Source organism: Podarcis erhardii (assembly GCF_964252035.2).
Source record: "Podarcis erhardii genome assembly, chromosome: 17".
Classification (NCBI taxonomy): Eukaryota; Metazoa; Chordata; class Lepidosauria; order Squamata; family Lacertidae; genus Podarcis; species Podarcis erhardii.
This window is the reverse complement of record NC_138515.1, coordinates 32,490,778-32,518,174: the sequence shown is the minus strand read 5'-3', so window position 1 is coordinate 32,518,174 and position 27,397 is coordinate 32,490,778. Positions and strand designations below refer to the sequence as shown.

General features: G+C 43.3%; 3 protein-coding genes across 3 annotated transcripts; 2 read left to right on the top strand and 1 right to left on the bottom strand.

Moving 5' to 3' along the window:
• Positions 1-2,287: 2,287 nt before the first annotated feature.
• On the bottom strand, positions 2,288-3,226 carry LOC309332773 (olfactory receptor 2A12-like; the record flags this gene model as incomplete). Its single annotated transcript, XM_081845947.1, has 1 exon — positions 2,288-3,226. One exon carries the CDS (start codon positions 3,224-3,226, stop codon positions 2,288-2,290), a length of 939 nt encoding a protein of 312 aa, XP_081702073.1.
• Positions 3,227-14,095: 10,869 nt separating this feature from the next.
• On the top strand, positions 14,096-17,460 carry LOC309332368 (olfactory receptor 2A5-like). The gene is made up of 2 exons (XM_081845533.1): positions 14,096-14,178; positions 16,480-17,460. The coding sequence occupies exon 2, from the start codon at positions 16,502-16,504 to the stop codon at positions 17,429-17,431; it is 930 nt and encodes a 309-aa protein (XP_081701659.1). The 5' UTR covers positions 14,096-14,178; positions 16,480-16,501; the 3' UTR covers positions 17,432-17,460.
• LOC309332772 (olfactory receptor 2A12-like) lies at positions 16,624-24,669 on the top strand (the record flags this gene model as incomplete). The annotated part of the gene is made up of 2 exons (XM_081845946.1): positions 16,624-16,671; positions 23,788-24,669. The coding sequence occupies exon 2, from the start codon at positions 23,869-23,871 to the stop codon at positions 24,667-24,669; it is 801 nt and encodes a 266-aa protein (XP_081702072.1). The 5' UTR covers positions 16,624-16,671; positions 23,788-23,868.
• Positions 24,670-27,397: the final 2,728 nt, after the last annotated feature.

The following is a 27,397-nucleotide window of genomic DNA, read 5'->3' as shown; positions in this document are numbered from 1 at the left end:
ATGCTAAGTGTTTTTTATGTTTGTGAGTCGAGGACCCACCACCCACTAAGAGATAAAAACGAAACAAGGAGACATGTATTTTAGGTTAATGGGCTAAATAAGGCCACAACTTTATTGGTTACAGCATGTGAGTGGTATTGTTCTTGTTGTTTTTTTGAAGATAATTTTATTGATTTTATGATTACATACTATACATATACACATAAATTTACATTTACATTTACAATTATTCCTAAGAGTTGACTTCCCTCCTTCCTTCCTCTGGCTTTTTAATGTCGTCTCTAAGTTTTTCGCATGATCTTTATCGATTTTGTATATTGTTGTTCTTCTTTCAACTTTATCCGTACAGTGTTTATATACAAATAAATATTTCTGTATGTACACGTCTTGTTTGTCTATATTCATTTACAGGTACAATTAGTTACCTTCATTGTATTTTACATTTTAATTCATATTGTCATTAACATCCAATAAAGTTTCTTTTAATTCCCATTATGAGGTTTACGTCCATTCTACTGATTTCACTGTTTCCCCTTATCCTATGTATAACATAAATTTCCCCCATTCTTTTTGAAATGTTTCATCGCCCTGTTGTCAAATTTTCCCCGTTAATTTGGCTATTTCCACATATTCCATGACCTTGTACTGGCACTCTTCTACTGTTGGCAATTGTTGTTGTTTCCACACCAGAGCCAGCAGTAACCTCGCCGCTATTGTTGCGTATAGGAACAATTTCTAATCTTTCTTATCAATATCCTCTCCCACCATTCCCATTTGTTGATGCAAATATAACTGGAAGCTTCCCCTGATGTCACCGGGGTTGTGCCATGGCCCTAGCCACCATCAGGGCATCGGATAGGATCCACAACCACTGGATCCCTTTAATGGAATACCCAAAAGGTGAGGGGTAGGTGATAGCCACAACCTGCCCTCCAACACACAGTGGCATAGCGTGGGGGGTGCAGGGGTGGCATCCGCACCGGGCGCAACATTGGGGGGGGGGTGCGCTCGCACTCGCAGCTCTCTGCCCCTACCTGGCTCACTCACTCTCTCTCACTGCAGTGCTGGCTGTGCGAATCTGATCCGAGCTGCCGGGTCGCTGCCCTCTGTGGAGGGGGAGGGTGCCAGGCGTGCGTTGCAGTGCGGAGCGGAGAGAGAGCGAGGGAGGGACTATCTGGGGGAGGGACAGTGCAGCGGCCGCCCAGCGCAGCGCTGAGCACGGGAGAGAACCACACCCGACCAGCCCAGGCAGCAGCAAGAAGAAGCTGGCAGTGGCGGCAGGTTAGGGGTTAGGGGCGCAAATTACTTGCCTTGCCCCGGGTTAGGGGGCGCAAATTACTTGCCTTGCCCCGGGTGCTGACAACCCACGCTACGCCGCTGCCAACACACCACACATATTCCAACGCTGAACCGCCAATACCAGAAAAGTTGTGGCGATTTGCTATGAGGTAGGCGAAAAACCAAGAGGTTGGTGCCAATTTGCCAAATGGAAAAAATTCCTACCAGGCCCCCTGGGCAACCAAGGCAAAGGCATGTGTCCTTTTTTCAAGCATTCATTGATCTATCTTTATAAACATTTATGCACATGGATCTGCTTACGTAAGTTGTGTTGTACCTTTAAGATAACCGAGCACTGATACAGAATTCTTTCCATTATGTAGACACCAGTCATGTCTAGCTGGAGTGCAAAAGATGATGTGGAATAAGGCCAGGATCACAGCAGCAAATCAGCAGATCTCTTCCTCCTTGGATGCTAAGATAAAGTGGAATGCATGCTCCTCTTAAACAGGATTATAATGTAAACCTGTAGAGCAGGCATCCTCAAACTCGGCCTTCCAGATGTTTTGGGACTACAATTCCCATCATCCCTGACCACTGGTCCTGTTAGCTAAGGATGATGAGAGTTGTAGTCCCAAAACATCTGGAGGGCTGAGTTTGAGGATGCCTGCTGTAGAGAGACAGCATATGCATGACTTTACCCTACATTTACCTTCCTCTCCAGGCAGACTTTTCAGATATTTGACCCTAAACTCAGTATTCTCCTCTGTCCTTTTTCCATATTTTCAGTGCTTTTCCACCCAGCTGTCATTTTGTATTCTCCAGCTGGTGGGACTGTGCAATCTGATTACACTTGCCCCCCCTGCACATAGAGGGACCACTGTTGGCCACAGACCATCTGCTCAAACATTATGTTTTACAAGCCATTAGAGTCCTCCAAGTACAGTAACGTACAGATCATCTCACACCTTGTCACCACGGACAACTAACCCCCACCCTCAATAGCATGTCATGCTCCATGAGAGGGTTTGCACCTCTGTATCGCTTTCACCAATGCCCCCTTTACTTCCTTATTCCTTAGACTATAAATCATGGGGTTGAACATGGGAGTGACAACGCTATAGAACAAGGAGATCATTTTGTCGTGCTCTGCAGAGTGGCTTGAACCAGGCCTCATGTACATGAACATAGCAGTTCCATAAAACAGTGCCACCACAGCCATGTGGGACGCACATGTGGAGAAAGCCTTGCGCCTGCCTTCGGCAGAACGGATCTTCAAGATGGCTGCTAGGATGCGGACGTATGTGGTGAGTATGAAGGAGAAGGGGCACAGAAGAATGAGGACACCAACCACAAAGACAATGATTTCGTTGAGTCGAGTGTCAGCACAGACCAGCTTCAGCAGAGCCAATATGTCACAGTAGAAGTGGTCAATGACATTTGGGCCACAGTAAGGCATCTGTAGAGTCTGAACTGTGTGCACCATGGCAAGGAGGAAGCCACACATCCAAGATGACACCGCCAGCATGACACAGACTCTAGGGTTCATAATGAGTGTGTAGCGCAGAGGGTGACATATTGCTACAAACCGGTCGTAGGCCATCACAGCAAGGAGCACACATTCCGTGATGGCAAGGCCCAGGAAGAGGTAGATCTGAGCCCCACAGCCAGCAAATGAGATGGTCTTCTTTGGGCTCCAGAGATTGGACAGCATCTGAGGAACAGTACTGGTTGTGTACCAGATGTCCACAAAAGAGAGGTGGCTCAAGAAGAAATACATGGGGGTGTGGAGTTGAGAATCCAGCCAAATAAGCATCAAGAAAATCCCATTGCCAGCTAGTGTTATGCTGTAGACCACAGAGAAAATCCCAAAGAGAAGAATGCGCATCTTTGGGCTGCTGGAAAGACCCAAGAGGATAAATTCTGTCACTTCGGTTTGATTCCTCATCTTTTCCTGACACTGCAGAGGATGAAACAGGTACCATGAAAAATATAAGAGCATACAGCAGGGGTCCCCAGCCCTTGCGGGCCTCAGGAAACATTTGGGAATCTAAGATGTCATTGTGGGCACTGCAAAATACAATTTCATCGAAGAAGAATTGGCCATGTTCAGACACCCCCCCACCCAAAACAGGCAAAAATACAAATAAATCCTGTTTCCAGGATGGAAACCTAAGGAAAACAGAAACAGAACTCCAACCTGTGGGGGGTGGGGTGGGGTGGGTCGAAATCCAAATAAATATGATCTAGACATGTTCTGGAGCATCACATCAACATACCGAATCATTGCTGGAGCATCAAAGAGATGCTACAGCAAATGCTGTCTACCAGAAATTTAATAAAAGAACTCAGCATGGAGTAATAATGCCTCCCTCATATTCCACCAGGCAAATGTATGGTCTGCCTCTACTCCAGGCTATACATCAAGTTAAAAGAAGATACCTCACTTACTCTTCCCCTTCATGGATCACTGCCTTGCCGTGGCGAAGGGGCTTGAATAACTCAGAGAAGCTATCAGCTATGCCGTGCAGGGCCATCCAAGATGGACAGGTCATAGTGGAGAGTTTTGACCAAACATGATCCACCTGGAGCAGGAACTGGCAAGCCACTCCAGTATCCCTGCCAAGAAAACTCCATGGACAAAGACAACAGGCATATAAAAGTTATGACACTGGAAGATGAGCCCCTCAGGTCGGAAGGCGTCCAACATGCTACTGAGGAAGAGCGGAGGACAAGTATAAGTAGATTCAAAGCTGATGAAGCAGCTGGGCCAAAGCTGAAAGGTCGCTCAGTTGCGGATATGCCTGGAAGCAAAAGGAAAGTCCGATGCTGTAAAGAAAAATATTGCATAGGAACCTGGAATGTAAGAACCATGAACCTGGGTAAGTTGGGTGTGGTCAAAAAGAAGATGGCAAGAATAAATATTGACATCCTGGGCATCAGTGAACTAAAATGGATGGGAATGGGTGAATTCAGTTCGGATGACCATCATATCTACTACTGTGGGCAAGAATCCCGTAAAAGAAATGGAGTGGCCCTCATAGTCAACAAAAGAGTGGCGAAAGCTGTACTGGGATGCAATCTCAAAAATGATAGAATGATCTCGATACGAATCTAAGGCAGACCTTTTAACATCACAGTAATTCAACTTTATGCACCAACTAGTGGGGCTGAAGAAACTAAAATTGACCAATTCTATGAAGACTTACAACACCTTCTAGAAATGACACCAAAGAAGGATGTTCCTCTCATTATAGGGGATTGGAATGCTAAAGTAGGGAATCAAGAGATAAAAGGAACAACTGGCAAGTTTGGCCTTGGAGATCAAAACGAAGCAGGACAAAGGCTAATAGAGTTCTGTCAAGAGAACAAGCTGGTCATTTTCCAAACAACACAAGAGACGACTCTACACATGGACATCACCAGATGGGCAGCATCGAAATCAGATTGATTATATTCTCTGCAGCCAAAGATGGAGAAGCTCTATACAGTCAGCAAAAACAAGACCTGGAGCTGACTGTGGCTCAGATCATCAGCTTCTTATAGCAAAATAAGCTTAAACTGAAGAAAGTAGGAAAAACCACTGGGCCGGTAAGATACAATCTAAATCAAATCCCTTATGAATACACAGTGGAAGTGAGGAACAGGTTTAAGGATTTAGATTTGCTGGGCAGAGTGCCTGAAGAACTATGGATGGAGGCTTGCAACATTATACAGGAGGCAGCAACGAAAACCATCCCAGTGAAAAGGAAATGCAAGAAAGCAAAGTGGCTGTCCAATGAGGCCTTACAAATAGCGGGGGAGAGAAGGCAAGCAAAATGTGAGGGAGATAGTGAAAGATACAGGAGATTGAATGCAGATTTCCCAAAAATAGCAAGGAGAGACAAAAAGGCCTTCTTAAACGAGAAATGCAAAGAAATAGAGGAAAACAACAGAATGGGAAGAACAAGAGATCTGTTCAAGAAAATTGGAGATATGAAAGGAACATTTTGTACAAAGATTACCATTATAAAGGACAAAAGTGGTAAGGACCTAAGAGAAGCAGAAGACATAAAGAAGAGGTGGTAAGAATACACAGAGGAATTATACCAGAAAGATATGGATGGCTCGTACACCCCAGGTAGTGTGGTTGCTGACCTTGAGCCAGACATCCTGGAGAGTGAAGTCAAATGGGCCTTAGAAAGCACTGCAAATAACAAGGCCAGTGGAAGTGATGGTATTCCAGCTGAACTATTTAAAATTATAAAAGATGATGCTGTTGAGGTGCTACACTCAATATGCCAGCAAGTTTGGAAAAATCGGCAGTGGCCAGAGGACTGGATAAGATCAGTCTACATCCCAATTCCAAAGAAGGGCAGTGCCAAAGAATGCTCCAACTACCGCACAATTGCACTCATTTCACACGCTAGCAAGGTTATGCTTAAAATTCTACAAAGAAGGCTCAAGCAGTATGTGGGCCGAGAACTCCCAGAAGTGCAAGCTGGATTTAGAAGAGGCAGAGGAAGCAGAGACCAAATTGCAAACATGCACTGGATTATGGAGAAAGCTAGAAAGTTCCAGAAAGACATCTACTTCTGATTCATTAACTATGCAAAAGCCTTTGACTGTGTCAACCACAGCAAACTATGGCAAGTTCTTAAAGAAATGGGAGTGCCTGATCACCTCATCTGGCTCCTGAGAAATCTCTATGTGGGACAAGAAGCTACAGTTAGAACTGGATGTGAAACAACTGATTGGTTCAAAATTGGGAAAGGAGCATGATAAGGCTGTATATAGTCTCCCTGCTTATTTAACTTATATGCAGAATTCATCATGCGAAAGGCTGGGCTGGATGAATCCCTAGCCAGAATTAAGATTGCCGGAAGAAATATCAACAAGCTCAGATATGCAGATGACACAACACTGATGGCAGAAAGTGAGGAGGAATTAAAGAACCTTTTAATGAGGGTGAAAGAGGAGAGTGCAAAATATGGTCTGAAGCTCAACATCAAAAAAACAAAGATCATGGCTACTGGTCCCATCACTTCCTGGCAAATAGAAGGGGATGAAATGGAGGCAGTGAGAGATTTTACTTTCTTGGGCTCCATGATCACTGCAGATGGTGACAGCAGCCACGAAATTAAAAGACGCCTGCTTCTTGGGAGAAAAGCAATGACAAACCTAGACAGCATCTTAAAAAGCAGAGACATCACCTTGCCAACAAAGGTCCGTATAGTTAAAGCTATGGTTTTCCCAGTAGTGATGTATGGAAGTGAGAGCTGGACCATAAAGAAGGCTGATCGCCGAAGAATTGATGCTTTTGAATTATGGTGCTGGAGGAGACTCTTGAGAGTCCCATGGACAGCAAGAAGATCAGACCTCTCCATTCTTAAGGAAATCAGCCCTGAGTGCTCACTGGAATGACAGATTGTGAAGCTGAGGCTCCAAGACTTTGGCCACCTCATGAGAAGAGAAGACTCCCTGGAAAAGACCCTGATGTTGGGAAAGATGAAGCACAAGGAGAAGGAGACGATAGGACAAGATGGGTGGACAGTGTTCTCGAAGCTACCAGCATGAGTTTGACCAAACAGTGGAAGGCAGTGGAAGATAGGAGTGCCTGGCGTGCTCTGGTCCATGGGGTCACAAAGAGTCAGACACGACTAAATGACTAAACAACAACAACAACACTTACTCTTTTACAGACAGGAGGGGAGGTCTGTTTTAAGGCATATTGGTAGAGACATACAATAAAATTGACATAATCCAGAATTGTCTTTGGACAGAGGAGTTGTAGCTGAAACCAAATGGGAGCTGCAGAAGAATAAGATTCTGAGACTGTGTTAAAGTAACACTCACAAATTAGCAGCTGAGCTAAAATTGCTTAAGGCACTATCATTATACTGGAAAAGTAAAACACATACCGACTTGAATGAATGAGAAACAGCAATCCACTAGACTATCTAGTTCAAACAGCTACATCCTATTCTTGATTAGGTCGGTTTTGTAGAAGACCTTGGATGGGAAACTGAAAGCCATTGGTCTCAAGCCACCCGGAGGCTGCAGTAAGTTTTATGGAGAATGCAGCACACAGAAAGAGGTGTTTTCAGTTATTCACATTTTTTAAATGAAAGGTAAACTTTGGCTTTCTCATTACGTACCCAGATTACAGAGGCTTGAAAGAAATTGCCAAGTTGTTTCCCCTTCTTGGATTTGTACTATTGATGGCATCCATCAAGACTATAGAACGCCTCTGCCTCGAAATTACTCTGGCAATTATGAACCTAGAAAAGCATGTCAGCAGTGACTCCTAAAACAGTATGTATGTTTACATTTTCTTCTGGGCCCATCCAAATGGGGACTAGGAACAAATTAACAAATTAATCCACAGGGGCAGGAAGAAGAACATGAGTAGATTGCATCTACAGAGGGCTTTGCCAACATTTCTGAGGGATTTCTTGTTCCTGATTTTTGATGTAAACATCCTACTGCTTTAAAGAAGCCTCAGAGATCCCATTCCAAACTAAATTTCTGATAAAACTTTTGAATTCCCTGGGCATTGTGTAATAGACTTTAGTCTAATCTAAACCAACATTTGAAGCAAATGTGGTGGTAGCTGGTTGCCAACTGAGAAGTTAAGGAGTATTTGTTGTTGTTTAGTCGTCTTAGTGGTGTTCGACTTTCCGTGACCCCATGAACCCGAGCATACCTTGGAAACTCTCACTTTCTTCTCAGAGCTTCTCCTTTTTTATGCCCATTGAGTTTTCTTGGCAAAATACTGGAGTGGTTTGCCAGTTCCTTCTCCAGGAGGGTCACATTTAGTCTAAACTCTTGGCTATGACCTGTCTGTCTTGGGTGGCCCTGCACGGCATGGCTCATAGCTTCCTGGGGTTATTCAAGCCCCTTCATCATGACAAGGCAGTGATCCATGAAGGGGTAAGGAGTATTAGAGACTCTTTAAAGCTTAAACCATCAGCATATCATGTGGGAAAATTGTGCCTGGATTGTACCAATGGAAGCTACCAAGAGGAAGTTGTGTAACAGGCAAAATCAGGTAGCTACTATGTCATCGTGAAGGTTGTGTTATTCTTTTACTAATAACTTTCAGAATCCAGGAAGTCCATAAACATAAGATAAACTGTATTAACTATTTACAGAATAAAGAGTCTCTGTTCAAGGAAGCCATAGCGTCTCTGTTGCTGAAACATTCCTCTACCCAGAGACCCCTTCCAGTCTCATTTTGTTCACTTAAGCAAAAACCACATAAAGTGAAAGTGTGCTCACATCTTTCCCTCCCACAAAAGAAAGGAGCTTATCAACCAACAGTTCTCTATTAGCCTAAGGGTTGGCTTCCTCAGCTTTGTAGATCTACAAAGTATAGTTGTGATTTGAGGACCCGATCCCCGCTTGGGGAATGAAGACACATGGACACAGTATATTAGGTTAATGGGCAAGAAAAAGGCCAGAACTTTATTGATTACAGCATGTGAGAAGGTATTGGCTTAGGCATTGGACCACAGAAAATTTGACTCCACCCACTCGGAGAGGGGTGAGTCTGATGAGGGGTTAACCACCAGTAGGGGGAGCCTGTTGATGCAAACACAACTATAAGCTCTCTCCTGATGTCACTGGGGGTCATGCTATGGCCCCCCGCCACATAGGGCATCGGACAGGATCCACAACCACTGGATTCCTTTAACGGAATACCCATAAGTGAAGGGGTAGGTGATGGCCACACCTTGCCCTTCCATACACCAACAACACATTCCAATGCCTAACCGCCAAATACCAAGAAAGTTGTGACGCTTGCTACGAGGTAGGCGGAAAACACCAAGAGGCCGGTGCCAATTTGCCAATTGGGAAAAACTCCTACCAGGCACCCTGGGCAACCAGGGCGACCAACCATGGGTCCATAGCAAGGCCAAGCAGCTCCGCCCTACAGGGAGTGGAGGGTGGGTGACTCGCTGGTAGATCGGGAGTGAATGGCGGGGGAAGCTGTCGCGGCCACATTTGAGGGGCTAAACCACGCCCCCGTGGTGTCACCTGATTGGGTGCCCAACTGGGAGGCATGGCGCACCAGCGATGATGACAGGGCAAGGGGCAGGACGCGCCCTGCGTGACTCGGGAATCGTCTCCCGCTCACAATCCCTCCCCTCCGGAAGGAGGAGAGGCTTTAGTATTTCCGCTTCTTTTCTCTGAAAATCTGGACACAGAGGTTGTTGAGCTTTTTTGTGTGGAAACTCAACAAAAAAAATGAGTTTTTGAGCTTTTGAAAAATTTAAAATCGCAAAAATCTGCACTACCAACATGGGCTGCCATACATCCAGATTTTCCAGGACATTTAAGTGATTTCCACCCGGAAGCTGCTTAAGGGACTGAATACCGGCTATGTCTGGGAAATATAGCACCCCTAACCAACTCTGTTTTTGCCCCTGTTTAGGAATCAGTTGAATATCGTCTGTTTGTCCTTCTTCAGCCATTGCCTCATAAGATTGAGAAGCTACTTCTTGAGTGACTACAGCCCATTTCACCCACACTTCCCCATTTTATATATGTACACTATCACTCAGTTGCAGAGATTTACGGTCTCTATCATAATTGAATTTATGTCTGCCTTTCTCTTTCCTTTTCCATGAAGAGGCTGACAAGGACGGAAGCAGGCCTTTTATATTCCTGGGGAGCGGACCCAAGCAAAGGCTACTGGCTGAATTGGACCCACCCTCTAGGAATGGCCCACCCCTCAGCCTGCCTGTGACTGACCAAATTGCAGGCAGGTTTGAATCCACAAATTGGACTGCAAGGTAGGCTTGCCAGCCTCCCCTGCAGCCTCCCCTGGCAGGGCCACCCTCGGGGGGAGGGGGAGGAGCTCAAGGAGTCTTGATTTTTGTGTGTGTCCTGTTAGGATTCTTTTCCTGTGCTTGCAGTTATGGGATTGTTTTTAGCACATGACAATGTATGTTTTCTTTTTTAAAAAAATGAATATTTATTAGCATTTTCAATAACAACACAAAAACAAAAATAAACCAAAAAATGACAAAAATACAAAAATACAAAACTTAAAAACAATTAAAAACACATAAAATTTCAATTGCTTATTTTCTTTTAACTTGCTTCTCAGACCTCCTCAAACCTCCCCTTCTTGTATTCCAATTCAAATTATTAGCTCAGCAAATCCTTATTACTTATTTCTCAACTTTAACTTAATAATTTATTTTAACATGTTATTATTTTATTTTTTTCTTTCATCCATTTCCTCAATTTATTTTTGCAGACCTTATTTTCATTTAATTTAGATCATTTTAAAGACCAGTTTTAGCTTATCCAAACTTAAACATCAATACTTATACATCAATACTCATTCTTAAACATTTTCCCTAAAGTCGACCAAAATTCCCTTCCACGACTTTCCCAATTTTCATACGAATAACAAAACAAAATAAAAACAGAACAAATTATAATTATATACCCTTTGGATTCCCAAACTCCACCCACCCCTTTCCCGGTTTCAGTCCCCAACAAGTGTCCATCAGTCTCAATATACTATTAGCCTGGAGATCTCACGTCTGAGGCTCTTAAATCTCTCTCAATTCCTCTCTGCTGGCCTTTTTGATAGTCCTTAATGTTGAATGTCTTGGAGATTTGTTTCTTCCAGCCAGACCTCCATACTTAAAAGTAAAGCCTATGGGGTATTCCAAATCTTGTTTCATACTCCTTTCCAGTCCAACTTCCACCTTAATCAAATTTATAATCCTTCGGTCGACAATGTATGTTTTCATTCCACATTGTGGGCAGTGATGGAGACAGAATGTTTGTATTACTGTATTTCCGTGATGTAGGACTTTTTGTCCTGTGTTCTTTCTCTTTGTTGTTTGAAGCTGAAGAGGAAGGAGCTGAGTTGCAGTGCTCTGTGTATATGTAAATAAACATAGTTTAGCCAAAATGCTGCGCTACTGAGTCTGTCACGCTGACTGCCCATACTCTGCTGTTCCTGAAGTGTGCTGATGTCTCTGAGGCATCAGTAGCTGTGATGTTCGGGCTGGAGAAAGACTTTCCAAACGACCGACTAGGAGGGAGATAACATGCCAACTGGGCATGTGTCTCTGCCAGGTTCCTACTTGCATATAGGATGCTCCTGACAATTGGTTATGGGCCAGTTCCAGGAGACTCCAGCCAGGACAAAAACAGCTCCCGGTCCTTTCTGCTGGCACTGAGCCTGCTGTCCTCTGTGGTCCCAATCCTCTGGGCCCATAACCAGTTGTCGGATGCCTCCTCGTGTGTAGGACCTCCTGACATGTCCATGTCTAATTTTGCCCCTTTCTAAAAATTGTTTATTGGCGTGTGTTTTTCTTTTTGTAAATCTACCATGAAATAAAATCAGGATTAAATGGTTTTCTCAGGATGGCAGAGGGTGTGTGTGCTGTGTCCTGTTGGTGCGGTGGTGGTGGAAATGCTCTGCAGGAAGGGGACAAAATGGGGGGGGTCAAGGATGGTCAGTTGGTAGGAAGTGAGAACTGTCTCTATTTTCGTCAGAGGAATGTTGAAGGGCATGCCATGACTGACAGGGCGTGGGAGGATATTGAAATAAATCCCTCCCAAGGATCCTCAGCACCAATCTGACGCCCCCCCCATCAGGCAACAATCATCCAAGGTCACTGTTGCCTTCCCCAGGGTTTACTGCAACACCCGCCCAGTGTTGTCCTGTCTTTGGCCAGCCCATGTTGCTACAAAAGTTCCATGGACCCCTGAATGTGTATGCACCCAGTTTATCTTGGCTTTTGGTGGAAAAAGGGGTTGGAATGTTAAGGCTAATTGCAAATGTATTGAAAAGGAACAGATTATATAATGCAGCAAGAAAGGGGGGGGGGATTGAAGGACAAGGGAGGAAGGGTGGGAAGTCAACTGATAAAAATTCTTTTAGATTTGTATTAAATTTGAAGTTAAATTGTTAAAAATAAATAATTGAAACTCAATAAAAATTAATTGGCAAAAAAGGAAAAGAAGAAAAAGGAGCAGATTGAGTAAGAATTAATGTTGCATTTTTGTATTTGTGTTTTTATTATTGGGATCACGTTGAAACAAAGGGTGTAAATCATAGAATCGTAGAGTTGGAAGGGACCCAAGGTGGTGTGGTGTAGTGGTTAAGAGCGGTAGACTCGTAATCTGGTGAACCGGGTTCGCGTCTCCGATCCTCCACATGCAGCTGCTGGATGACCTTGGGCTAGTCACACTTCTTGAAGTCTCTCAGCCTCACTCACCTCACAGAGTGTTTGTTGTGGGGAGGAAGGGAAAGGAGAATGTCAGCCGCTTTGAGACTCCTTAGGGTAGTGATAAAGTGGGGTATCAAATCCAAACTCTTCTTCTTCATCATCATCTAGTCCAACCCCCTGCAATGCAGGAATCTCAGCTAAAGCATCTGTTATGTACTGAGTTGAATAGGATCCAAAATGCAGCAGTCTGATTGGTCCTAGAACAATAGGATCCAAAATGCAGCAGTATGATTGGTCTGCAGGAGCCACCCAATCCAGCTCCAGGCCACAACCTGATTGGCCTACAGGAGAATCCTGGAATTAGCTAATCACGTGCAGCCCATTGTGTAAATAATGTACATAAAGCAGATATTGTGGGGGAACTTTGATTCCTCCTCACCACTATGAGCTGAATAAAGAGCATGAAATCCACTCTTGACTCGAAGTATATTTCAGCATCCATGACAGATGGCCATCCAACCTCTGATTAAAAACCTCCAAGGAAGGAGAGTCCACACCTCCTGAAGGAGACCGTTCCACTGTTGAACAGCTCTTACTTTCAGGAAGTCTCCTTTCATGTTGCTTGAAGCCATTGGTTTGAGTCCTACCCTCCAGAGCAGGAAAAAACAAGCTTGCTCCCTCTTCCATGTGACAACCCTTGAAATATTTGAAGATGGCTATCCTATCTCCTCTCAGTCTCCTCTTTTCCAGGGTAAACATACCCAGCTGCTTCAAGTGCTCCTAGTAAGGCTTAATTTCCAGACCCTTGATCATCTTGGTTTCCCTCCTCTCCACACGTTCCAGCCTGTCAACACCCTTCTTAAATTGTGGTGCCCAGAATTGGACACGGTATTCCCAAAAACAAGAACAGATAATAAAAACAGTATTAAACATAATATGTTCTCTTAGAATAATTTATTATATTATAATAACTAGTTTTCCTACCGGAAACCCACTTTAAAACAATAACATGAGAACCCATGTTTCATTTAACTAGCTTTGGTCTATTCTTCTAGAAACCCTGTGCTGAATAAACACTTGACCAAACCCAAAATCTTGCTCATTTCTTGCAGCAATAAAGATTGGAAGCTTTGACCAAATTATTTGTTAAAAGCTCAAGGAACAGAAGACTACAAGGAGGACCAACGCTGACCATCCCAAAATTTTCTGAGCTTGTTAACTGTCCAGATGACATCATGGACCTCCTAACGGTGCGGCAATAAAATGGCTAGCAAATTTGCAAAGCCACGCAAGCTCCAGTATGGTTTCAAATCAGATGGGGGACCATGTGTTGAGATGCCTTCACTGCAGGGGTGGGGTTGATCCTGGGATCCCTTCCAAATCTACGATTCTGTGGTACTCCTCCTTATATGATTACCTCCTTAATACTCAGAAAAACAATATTGCACTAGGGAACATACATATCGTGGGATTTGGTGCTCAGTTCAAAAATACTTTAAAAGGGAGTTTGGGACAAGACCTCTGAGGAATTTTGTAGCAAAAAGCTATTTCTGTTTCAAATAAACAGGTTCAATAAGGAATGGGTGTATATAGCATCTACTACTTCATTTCCTGGAACATCCTGTGAGCTAAACTGACCTGATAATAGCCGCACCTCAGATGATGTCTCTCACCCTGGAGTGGTGCCACCCTAGCATCATATGTCTGACATATCCAGGTAAACAACTTTCCTAGGACGAGTGCTTTTTTCCCTTAAAAAATGTTTAGGGGTACTCTCATTGAAATAGGTAAAGGTAAAGGGACCACTCGTGACCGACTCTGGGGTTGCTGTGCTCATCTCGCTTTATTGGTGGAGGGAGCCGGTGTACAGCTTCCGGGTCATGTGGCCAGCATGACTAAGTTGCTTCTGGCGAACCAGAGCAGCACACGGAAACACCATTTACCTTCCCGCCGGAGCGGTACCTATTGATCTACTTGCACTTTGACGTGCTTTCGAACTGCTAGGTTGGCAGCAGCAGGGACCGAGCAATGGGAAGGATTCGAACCGCCAACTTTCTGATCAGCAAGTCCTAGGCTCTGTGGTTTAACTCACAGCACCACCCACGTCCCACTCTCATTGAAATACTGCCCCTCAATGAGGCCAAACTTAGACTCACAAAATGTTTAGGGGTATGTGTACCCCTGCGTCCCCCCAGAAAAAAAACAACACTGTCTAGGAATGAAATGCAGACAGGAAGAGGAAGTGGGACCAAAGGACTCTTGTAAGCCAGCCAACGCTGTTTCCACTTCCCCATCTCCAAATTCCTCTATAAGGCTGGGGAGGGGGGGTTATTGGGAGTGAATTGAAGTGGAGGAATGATGGGCAGGGAAAAGGCTGGGCACTTCCTCCCCGCCCATTGCTTCTCCGCTTCTGATTGTCCCCTTGTGCAGAGGTTCTTTCCTTTTTTTCAAAGGGAATGGGCTAGGAAAATATTAAACACATGCAATTTGCTGTTGGGCTGTTACTGCAAACCAGAAAGGCAAGAGGAAACATTTTGGTGGGATGCGATTTCCTTTTCTCTCTTGTTATTCTCTCTCTGCCTCTTTTGTCAAATCTCAAATATTTCACGTAAGCTTTATACATAAAGTATATCCCACAAAAATTACAGGTGACATGTTAGACTACGGCAGCAGAAGGGAAAACCTAAGGATCAAAAATAGCAAGAAAGGGAGATCAATGCAACACTGTGTTATATATGTTAGAATTTTGTATAAGAATGTCTAATTGTATGCATTTAAATAGTCTTAGACAAATAAACATTTGTCCCATTTGACCTTTGCTCCAAGTTTCATGAAATGTTTCTGAACAGCTAATTCTAAAATTAGTTCTATAATGGTTTTAGCTTTATCCCATATTTAGGGTGGTCTCACATGCACTGTGACCCTAACATCATGAGCATTATAACTTCCAAAGCAGAGTGATATAATCATTCTCTGTGTATGCTCATGCATTTCATGTGATACTGCAGAGTTTTGTTTATGCTATATTCTGTTCATGATATTTATATCCTGCTTACCAACAGGGTTGTTTTTCATCAACACAGTAGATGTTTAGGGCTCACATTCCATCATACAGGATCTTGGAAGCACCACTGGCAAACCTCCCTTCAAAAGGCGGAGATCACAAAGATAGCCATACTCAGGTTCTTTTTCACAAAGGGTGGCAAATATGTTCCAGCAGCCTTAAGGGTTTTCAACGCAAAACCCGTTTCCCAACTCCTGTACGCTGCAAATGTCTGGCATAATGGGGACCTGCCAAAGCTAGATGGCTTTCAGGCAAAATTTCTATGATCTCTGCTGCAGGTACCCAACTGTGTCCCCAACTCCATACTTCTGTTAGATGCTAGTGGCAAAGTGGCAAAGGTTTTATCGGTGGTTGCAAGAACCAATGATCCCTACATTCTGAACAAAATGCTTGTTTAACCTGGAGGTAGGCTGTATGAATTGTGTATTGCTTTGTAATGATTTGTTGGGTCTCTGGACTGTAATAAAGATTCTATTGATGATAAGTCTATTGATGATGAGTATGCCCAATACTTTTCATTCCCTTCATTTAAATGCAAGCATCATGCTATTCTTTTTGTTCAGAAATGAGACTGTAAGGGCATCATGAGAAATCCTTCTCATTTTTATGAATGTGATTAAGAAAAGACTACCTAGATGCTTATTGCCGTGGTGAGACTCTCCACAGGCCAGAAAGAAATTTGCCCAATCCCAATTCTCAGGGACACCCCCCCCCCAAAAAAAAGAAAAATTGCTGGGAGGGGGAACTGTCCCAACTCTATTATCAAGGGGAAAAGATAATGGAACATGTAGAGATAAATGATATTTTGTAAGTTTATTTACTCCAAACTAAGACAGAACATGAGTCATCTCAGCTATTAACCCATTTCATGTTTATAGCACTGAGAGTGAGTAGTATTCTCCACTTCAGACACGCAAGCCCAGGTGACAGGTTTCATCTCTTTCTTTTGTATAGGAAATGAGACTAGGAAGCTGCTATGAGGAACCAAACATTTGTGGCTGAATTCCTCCTCCTTGGTCTCTCAAAGAGCCTGAAGAGCCGTCTTTTGTTGTTTGGGCTTTTTTCTGTGACCTACACCATCACTCTGGTGGGCAACTCTATCATACTGATGCTCATCTGGCTGGACCCCCGACTCCACACACCCATGTACTTCTTCCTGAGCCACCTTGCCTTTGTGGACATCTGCTATACATCCAGCACAGTCCCCCAGATGTTGGTGAACCTCCAGAGCCCAGGACAAACCATCTCGTTGGTTGGCTGTGCCATACAGATGCACATTTTTCTGACCCTGGCTATTACTGAGTGCATCCTCCTAGCAGTGATGGCGTATGATAGGTATGTGGCAATATGCCACCCACTGCATTACACGTTCCTCATGAACAAGAGAGTATGCATGAAGCTAGCCATGGCAACCTGGATGAGTGGCCTTCTATTGCCAGTGGCACACACAGTCCTCACCTGGCGGTTGCCATTCTGTGGTCCCAATCTGATTGATCACTTCTTCTGTGAAATGCCAGCATTGCTGAAGTTGGCATGTGCTGATACCAAGATTGTTGAAAAGGTCACTTCGGTGGGATGCATCTTCACCTTGCTTATCCCCATCTCCTTTATCTTGATGACATACATCCGCATCCTGGCTTCCGTCTTCAAAATCCAATCTGCCCAAGGCCAGCACAAAGCATTCTCTACTTGTGTCTCTCACGTATCAGTGGTGGTGCTTTTCTATGGCAGCGCCATATTTATGTACATGAGACCGGAGTCCAGCCACTCCGCAGATTTGGACAAAATAGTCTCTCTCTTCTATAGCATATTCACCCCCATGTTCAATCCCATGATTTACAGCCTGAGGAACAAAGACATGAAAGGGGCCTTGGTCAAAATTCTGTCACATCAGAAGCTTTGTTGACTGAGAAACTGATTCCAGAGTGGGCTACTTTTTTTTTTAAGTTCTTGCTGTTGTATGCTATTGTAACAAATATAAGTTGCTACAAAAGTAGGTGTACTTTGCAATAATATTATTTCTGCTATGGTTGTCAAGCAATTAAAGAAAATCTTGCATCAAGAGGTTTCATTTTATCTCTCTGGACTGCACTGCAACATTTTAAAAAAAATAATTATCAAGATTTTAGTGAATTTGTTGAAACCTATCTAAAAGGGGGGGACTAATAATAATAATAATAATAATAATAATAATAATAATAATGTCACAGCCTGGAAAGACAAAAGTACAAAGATACAGCATAGCTTCAAAAGGATGGTAAAGTGTTAACTCATCCAAAAATTCCCTTTAGAAATCATAAAGATATATAAAAACAAAAGTATTATCCACCTGAGAGTTCCATCACTATTGGGAATAAAGGTTCTATAAAGTTTTAAATGAGTCAGATGTTAGCATATGCTGGTGACGCTGAATGACTGTGTGCCTCAATACTCATTTAACAAATAAAATTATGCCATATTGGGGGGATTACTCAATCACTGTTCATTAGATTCTTTTAGTTTATGAGATATCTTTTCAAGGAGGGCAATTTGCCAAAGCCTGAAGTACTAGCAATCCAAAGTGTTAAGATCGCAGGTCTTCCAGGATTTGGCAATGGAGTCGTGGGCTGTTGTTAAATGATGGGAGATAAATTGTTTGCTTTTCAAGTCCTCTTCTGTTTCCATATACAGATTCAAAAGAACCAGGTGGAAAATTGGAGTCACAGTATCTTTAGTTATCAAAGTGATCTCAGTGAACAGCTTATTCCAAAATTTTGGCACCTTTGAGCAGCCCCACCACGTGTGCTTATATGTACCAACTCTGCAGTTGACACATCACTTTTATTTTATTTTTATCATACTACACTTTAATTGTCTTAGTAATGCCAGGATGTCTGTGTTATTAGTTTTTGGTTTTGTGAATAGTTAGTGAGACAGTGTACCTTTCACCTCTTTCTGACCTTATCATTTATGCACACCTTCTCCCAATCCTAATGTACATATGTCTCTGCAACTCAGGACAACACTTTCTGCTGTGACAGATCTGCAGCTCAGGTTTCCGGGATGACTCATCAATTATCCTAAAGACTGAGATGGAAACATTCAACCTCTCCTGCCACATTTGTCAGAGTGAAACATCCATGTCTAATGCATGGATGCAAAATCTTTTCAAATACAACACATGCAAACATTACATTTTATGCATATTAAACATATCTTTAACACCCTACCTAAGACCTCATTCTCCTAGGAGGGACTTAGAAACACTTTGCAGTCTTAATTCTCTCTCAGGTAAGCCCACCATTTCTCGTGAGCCAGTGTGGTGTAGTGGTTAAGAGCGGTAGTCTCGTAATCTGGGGAACCGGGTTCGCCTCTCCGCTCCTCCATATGCAGCTGCTGGGTGACCTTGGGCCAGTCACACTTCTTTGAAGTCTCTCAGCCCCACTCACCTCACAGGGTGTTTGTTGTGGGGGAGGAAGGGAAAGGAGAATGTTAGCCGCTTTGAGACTCCTTAAAGGGAGTGAAAGGCGGGATATCAAATCCAAACTCTTCTTCTTCTTCTTCTTCTTGGAAGAAATGTTGACTTAAGAGCAAGGGTCATTGCTGGCTTCCAGCTCCCAAATCTCCAAATATCAGCTGGAAGATTAGTGCAGCCTACTTTCTTTCATTAACACAAAGATTGCATGTTTTGTTCCTGAGATGTTTTAAGTTCAATTAAACTCAGTGGGATATACTTCAGAGTGAACATGTTTAAGGGCAGCTTGCTACTGGTGAAAACTGCAATACAGTTGTAGCACCTTGTAGTAACAGAGCAATCCTATACGTGTCTATTCAGAGGTAAGGTATACTGAATTTAATGAGATTTACTCCCACAGCTGGATCCTCAGGCACTCAATTATTAAAATAATAGTATTGTTATAGATTGGGGGGGGGCTAAACCCTAGAAATTAATAAATAGTAGGATTTTGATTATTTGGGGTGTGAAGGAGGAAATATAACCTGTAGGGGAATTCCTGGATTAGCCTATGCAAAATGACCTGGCAAAGCTAGGGCCATTAAGAAACAATTGAGGGCCATCGGCATTGCAAGGGAATTGTCCTTCCCCTCCCTGTCCTAAGGTGTGAACAGAGACTGCGGGGGGGGGGGGTTGGAAGGTTGCCAAGGTAACTGTATGTTTGAGGTGACAGGAAAAGGGAGTCTGGTAGCAAGGGGTTCTGCGATGAAAAAGGAGGAAGAGAGACTGGGATCCATCTTGGGCAGGCTGGCTGAAGGCTGACCTGAGAGAGATGCCTTTGACTCCAGGGCTTCACTGCTGTGTGGGGAAAGTCCCTCTTGAAATGACCATGCTGTAAGATCTGGACTCCCTCCATGCAGACTGAAGGTGTAAATAGGTGAATAAACCATATTTTTTAAAGCTACGACAGTCTCTGCTGTGTCTCAATTCTCCAGAGGAACACAGACCCTGGGTGAGTGTCTGGATCCCCATGAATTCTTGCCATCGTTTGGCAGAGAGTGCGGGAAGCACCCCACTTTTGTAACAGTATATACAGCAGCTCAGGACTGAACTGTGGTTCTAACAGCAGACTCTTAATCTCAGAGTCGTGGGTTCAAACCCCATGTTGGACTAGATGGCCCCCATAGTCCCTTGCAATTCTACAATTCTATGATTCTACCTTTCTCCCATAGCTCAAAGACTGCTTGATATTCCATTCAAAATCAACCCAGAGGGAAAGAGCAGTAGAGAAAGCTAAAGGAATCTATTAGTAAAGGGCTGAGCTCTTCCTATGGGACACGGGTGGCGCTGTGGGTTAAACCACAGAGCCTAGGACTTGCCAATCAGAAGGTCAGCGGTTCGAATCCTGGCAATGGGGTGAGCTCCCGTTACTCGGTCCCTGCTCCTGCCAACCTAGCAGTTTGAAAGCACGTCAAAGTGCAAGTAGATAAATAGGTACCACTCTGGCGGGAAGGTAAACTGCGTTTCCGTGCACTGCTCTGGTTCGCCAGAAGCGGCTGAGTCATGCTGGTCACATGACCCGGAAGCTGTACGCAGGCTCCCTCAGCCAATAAAGCGAGATGAACACCGCAACCCCAGAGTCGTCCGCGACTGGACCTAATGGTCAGGGGTCCCTTTACCTTCACCTTTTAAGCTCTTCCTTCCTACCTAGACTAGACAGCAGAAAATTCATTGAAATATAAAATGTTTCACAAAAGATATATTCTAGCCCCATATTATCTACAAAAGCTTTCCCCTTGTCTTCCAAATGCTTTAGACTACAATTCCCATTCACTCCAGCCAGTACTGCAATGGTCAAGGGAGTTCAAGTTGGAAACAGCTTATTCATTGTGTCCTTTTTAAGTGGAAATAAAACCTGGATACTTCTGTACACAATTCATGTGCTCTCCCACCTGAGCTACGCCCCCTTCCCAGATCAACAAAGATTTAAAAGTGGGCAGTGTAACATCTAGTGATGCTTTATTTTTCTGAAGGGAGTAAGAGACTGTGTATGCAGGGGAGACTGAATATGGTAATCCTTATAACAATGCTGAAAACCAACAGGTGAGTGAGTTTTAACACTGCTTGTTTGCTAAAACAGTGATTTGTTTATTTGCTAAACCATACAGGTCCCGATTTTCAACCAACATGTGATTGTGGCGATCAACTCGAATCACTAACTATAGACTGAATAAGCCGCAATAAAACAATCCAAAACTGGCAACAGATAAGCAAACTCTATGTGCTAAAGACACATAGCTATTATATAACAATAGCCAGTGCTTTTTTTATCTAAAAAAAATGTTTAGGGGTACTCTCATTTCCCCCCTACTCATATTGAAATACTGCCCCTCAATGAGGCCAAACTTAGATTCACAAAATATTTAGGGGTATGTGCACCCCTGTGTCTCCCCAGAAAAAGCACTGACAATAGCTATATTAACAGAGCATGATCAAAAGGTATTTTCATGTATATATGCTAGGTTGCAAGCATATATTCACTTCCCTGTTTAAGAGGAACTTCCTTGAACTTAGTGCGACTTACTTTTGAGTATAGAATTGAACAGTAACTCTTCTGAAAGATGTAATATTTTATCTAAAAGATGCATGCCAGATATTTGTTCTCTCTCTTTTTACCAAATATCCCCCCCCCCACCCGCACACATTAATCATTGATAGAAAGTAGAAATAACCTATAAAACAGTGGTTCCCATATGCTCTCCCTTCCACGGACCATTTGAAAGTTGCTGAGGATCTTGATGATTTTGTTTTCTGCCGGTTGAAGCAGTTGCAATGAGACCAGTGCTCGATGCTGCATGCTATTTAATTGTATTATTTCTTACATTGTATTCTATTGCATTACAATCTGAATTCAAGGACTTTTATATAATTCAAATGGTTCTTCACAGACCACTTGAATGAAGCTTGCAGACCACAGTATGGGAACTTCTGCTATGAAGAACATCTCTGGACCAAATCCTTCCATGGTATTAGATGTCCCAATGTCCATAACTCTGATTAGGAGACAGCATCCAAAAGGAGACAAAAGCGGAGGCAATATGGAATGGTAATGCTATTTGTACTTCAACGCTTTCTCCAAAGGGCATATTTCATTAACATATTACTGCACATCAGTATCTGAGTCTCTAGTCCACTGTATTAGAGTGTTCAGAGTTGAATAGATATCACAATAGCACCCACAACTAAGGATACAGAGAAGGGCTAAACAGTACAAACTTCCATAATAAATTCTCTGTCTATACAGAAAGAGCAGTGGTTCTCAAGTAGTTCAAATTTGCAGCCATTGCTACTAAACCTACAGATTAATTTATGCATGGTGTCAGAGAAGAAAGTGCTGCTTCACCTCCCTCTTAAAAAGGTCATCCAATTAAACTGAAATACAGGAGAATCAGAAGAAGAAAAGCTATGGATTTAGTGATGTCCCTGGAAACCTAATTGGGAATCAAGATCTACTGAAGTGTGAATGCTGTGAGTCCCACTGTCTTATGTCCAGCTTGTATATATGTGTAAATAAAACAATATTGTTAAAAGAAACTAGACTGTATGGAGGAACCAAAATATTCCACTTTTTTAGATTTCCAGAAGTTAACATGACTGAAGATTCTGGGGAGAAGGGGAGTGATAAATATGAATGGGTGATTAATAGCTCACCCTAGAGGTTGGCGTTCTAGCCTAGACTTCTCCCTGACATGCAAGTTTTATTTGTGTGGGAATTTATTTATTAATAAATAAATAAATAAATAAATACTATAGAGAAGCATTCAGTTATGCAAGCCCTCACCTACTGTTTAAAATGCTACACCTCAAACACAAGTTTACCAGCTCACTGAGAATGCATCAGATACATACAGGGGAGGATTAGGGGTGTGCTATGGGTCCCGTCCTAGCAAGGGGGAGCTGTGGGAGGAGTGGAAGGGTAAGATGACTCCATCAAGGTTTGAAAGCTAGAAGAGCAAATGGAATGGAAGGGGACACCAGTGTCTCAGAAATCAGGATGAGCCTGTATGTATGTGTGTTGCCCTCCAAACATTTTAACAAAGCGTTTATTTAGGAGGCATGTGAAATGTATTTTAGTTGTAAGCCACACCTCTAGTGCATACTTAATATATTATTATTATCCTTACCCATACATTCTTAATAGGTTTATTTTCTTCTGCTTAGGGGTAAGGAAGTTTCTGTTGATTATAAAGGGATCTTCTCCCTTCTTGAGACCATTTATCCCAGTAAATGACGGTGGTGAGATATTCAGCTGCTTCTAGGTGGGTGGATTTCTGATATTTTGGTGGGGCAGTGGTGGTGGTGGGAGGGTTTGGCTTAATTTAGATGAGGAGACAAAAGTGGGGCTTCCTTGTCATTTTTAAATGTGATTATGAAAAGCCTACCCGGATGCTTATTGCCATGGTGAGACTCTCCACAGAAAGAAATTTGCCCACTCCCAGTCATCATGGATACCACCACACCACACAAAGAAACATTGCTGGGGGGAAACTGTCCCAACTCTATTATCAAGGGGAAAAGATAATGGAACATGTAGAGATAAATGATATTTTGTAAGTTTATTTAATCCAAACTAAGACAGAACAAGAGTCATCTCAGATAGTAACCCATTTCATGTTTATAGCACTGAGAGTGAATAGTATTCTCCACTTCAGACACACAAGCCAGGTGACAGGTTTCATCTTTTTCTTTTGTATAGGAAATGAGACTAGGAAGCTGCTATGAGGAACCAAACATTTGTGGCTGAATTCCTCCTTCTTGGTCTCTCTAAGAGCTTGAAGATCCGTCTTTTGTTGTTTGGGCTTTTTTCTGTGACCTACACCATCACTCTGGTGGGCAACTCAATCATACTGATGCTCATCTGGCTGGACCCCCGACTCCACACACCCATGTACTTCTTCCTGAGCCACCTTGCCTTTGTGGACATCTGCTATACATCCAGCACAGTCCCCCAGATGTTGGTGAACCTCCAGAGCCCAGGACAAACCATCTCATTGGCTGGTTGTGCTATACAGATGTATGTCTTCCTGGTCTTGGCCACGACTGAGTGCATCCTCCTGGCAGTGATGGCGTATGATAGGTATGTGGCAATATGCCACCCACTGCATTACACGTTCCTCATGAACAAGAGAGTATGCATGAAGCTAGCCATGGCAACCTGGATGAGTGGCCTTCTATTGCCAGTGGCACACACAGTCCTCACCTGGCGGTTGCCATTCTGTGGTCCCAATCTGATTGATCACTTCTTCTGTGAAATGCCAGCATTGCTGAAGTTGGCATGTGCTGATACCAAGGTTGTTGAAAAGGTCACTTCGGTGGGATGCATCTTCACCTTGCTTATCCCCATCTCCTTTATCTTGATGACTTACATCCGCATCCTGGCTTCCGTCTTCAAAATCCAATCTGCCCAAGGCCAGCACAAAGCATTCTCTACTTGTGTCTCTCACGTATCAGTGGTGGTGCTTTTCTATGGCAGCGCCATATTTATGTACATGAGACCGGAGTCCAGCCACTCCCCTGGTCAGGACAAAATGATCTCTCTGTTTTATAGCATTGTCATTCCATTGTTTAATCCAATTATATACAGTCTGAAGAACAGAGATGTGAAAGAGGCTTTGATTAAAATTCTCCGATGGTGCAGAGGACCTTGTTGATCCTCAGGCAAATATGAGATGCAAACCTAGTGCAAGTAGGTACCTATTTATCTACTTGCATGCCAGTGCAAGTAGATAAATAGGTAGCACTGTGGCGGGAAGGTAAACGGCATTTCCATGCACTCCGGTTTCCGTTAGGTGTTCTGTTGTGCCAGAAGCAGTTTAGTCATGACCCGGAAAGCTGTCTATGGACAAAGGCTGGCTCCCCCAGCGTGAAAGAGAGATGAGCACCGCAACCCCATAGTCACCACTGACTGGACTTACTAGGTCAGGGTCCCTGACCATTTTTAAACCTTATAGTAATAGTCTAGCAGGTTCACTGTGGTTGACTCTTTATGGCAGTGTCTCTGCAAGGTTTCAGGCAAGGACTCTGCTATCTGTGAAGCTTGTGTTGTGGGTTTTAGCTTTTGTTTTACTGGTAATGATGGGAATTGAACCTGAGACCTTCCAAGTACAAAACCTTTTTAAAAAAGGAGGAAAAAAATGTAGAACCTCTGATCGAAGTGCTGATTGTGGCTGATGGTACCACATAAAAAGGCAATTTACAGTCATTTTCTTTTCTTTTCTTTTCTTCTCTTCTCTTTTCTTTATTTCTTATTTCTTTGCTTTCCACACTGTCCTTCCCCACAAAGTCCCAAAGCAAGTTATGATATACAGTCCACAGGCATAAGCCTATTGTTTGTTTGCCTTCTGTGTCTTCACATCAGAGGTTCTTGGTTAAGTAGCGTGTTGGTGTTAGAGCTGTAGAAGAAGGCTGTTTTTTGTTTTGTTTTTACAATGTTTGGTGCCTACATAAAATGATACTACAACAACAACAACAACACAAAATATATCATTCAGGTGATTTTCATGAAACATACATTTTAAATCTATTATCTGAGTCAGTAACCAGTAATCAGGGCTTGGTATATCCCATTGTGACAGAAGGTGATTAATAATTACAGTCAATGTCACCATGCAAATTGCACTATGGTCCTTGGCGTATACAGACAACATGATGCATGGCTGTGTCATTTGTAAGAGAAAGCTATTAAGATTTGCATCTCTCTTCCCCCCACCAAACCTCTCTTTTCATAGGACAACCGATTATAAACCCACAGATTCCCTCTCAGACAGATATTAGAAAACTAGTCTAATACCCTTATACCCCCCAAATTACACTACACCCACCATACTATTTCTCTGATCATTTTTGGAACTGTGCCCATTGACTTTCCTAGAGGAAATGGACTGAGCATAGTCGGAAACAGCGGCAGCTGGCTTCACACAAGGAAACTGAGGTTCCCAAATTTTGATCACAATCATAATTCAGAATCCGTTTGGGGAATTGCATGCAGAGCTATGTATCCTCAGGGCCAGCCCAGGACATTTTTTTGTATCTGAGGTGAACCACAACATGTGTCAGCATCGTCCTTGCCCCCCACACCATGCAAGCTGACTAGGCCCTTTGCCCCTTTTGTGCACCAAGCACTGAACAGCCCCCAGCCAGCATGGCCAATGATCAGGGATGAAGTGACACCAAAGAGTCAATGTTGCGTAGTGGCTGGAGTGATGGGCCTGGGCCTGGGAGACCAGGGCTAAAATCCCCACTTAGCCATGAAGCTCATTGGGTGACCTTGGGATAATATCTTTCTCTCTCTCTCTCTCTCTCTCTCTCTCTCTCTCTCTCTCTGCCTAAACCTACCTCACAGGAATGTTGTAGGGATTAAATGATAAGGGGTAGAAGATATGGACACCACCTTGAGCTCCTGGGATTAACAGGTGAAGTATAAAGGCAATAGATAAATATGGATCCGAGTGGAGGAGGCACCAAAGGCAAAAATGAAGCAGCAGGTGGGTGGGGGAAGAAGGAAGGCAAACAAGTGAGGGAATGGGTGGGCAAGGAAGGAGGAGGCGATGGGCAGGAAGAAGACCAAAATGCTGCCCTACTGCTGATTTACATGGTGGGGGCGCAGTCATTAGTAACAGAATCCTTCTGAAATTTGCATTTCTTTCCACACCATGATCTCGTCATTTTAAAAGTCCAAGTCTCCAGAGTTTCCAATGCTGGACATCTGAAAGAAACCAGGAGAATTACACTCTGATAATTCTTCCACTCAGGCATTTTTGGCAGAAAGTAACAACAATGGGCATAACTACTCCTTTTAGGATCTTTTCGCAGACCATTTTAGCAATTGAGTCTGCCGTTGCGTTTTTAGGAAATGGATTTATCCTAGTTGTGAATGGGCACCGATGGCTCCAAAACTGGAAGATGGCCCCTTGCGACTTCCTCTTGACCAGTTTGAGCATCTCCAGAATTATGCTGCAGGTGACAGTCATGATCAATAATATCCTGTACAACAGCCTTACAGAGAACAATACTCATACTCTTACACAGGAAATTAACACATTTTTCTGGTTATTTTTCAACAATGCCAGCTTCTGGTGTGCCACATGGCTCAACATTTTCTACTGTGTGAAGGTCACCAACTTCCCTCATCACTTGTTCCTCTGGCTGAAGCTAAGGATCGATGTACTTGCACCTAGACTGCTCGGAATGGTGATAATAGCTTTCATGATCTTCTCTGTTCATCCAGCCATTCTTTATTTTGAAAACAAGAAACTCTGCAATATCTCAGGAACTCTGGCATGGAATGCCAGTCTCAACAAGGTTTGCCACGACCCATACTTCGTTTTTAGAACTCTACAGTTCTGTTCTATAAGCATGAGTTTCACCCTGAGCATAATG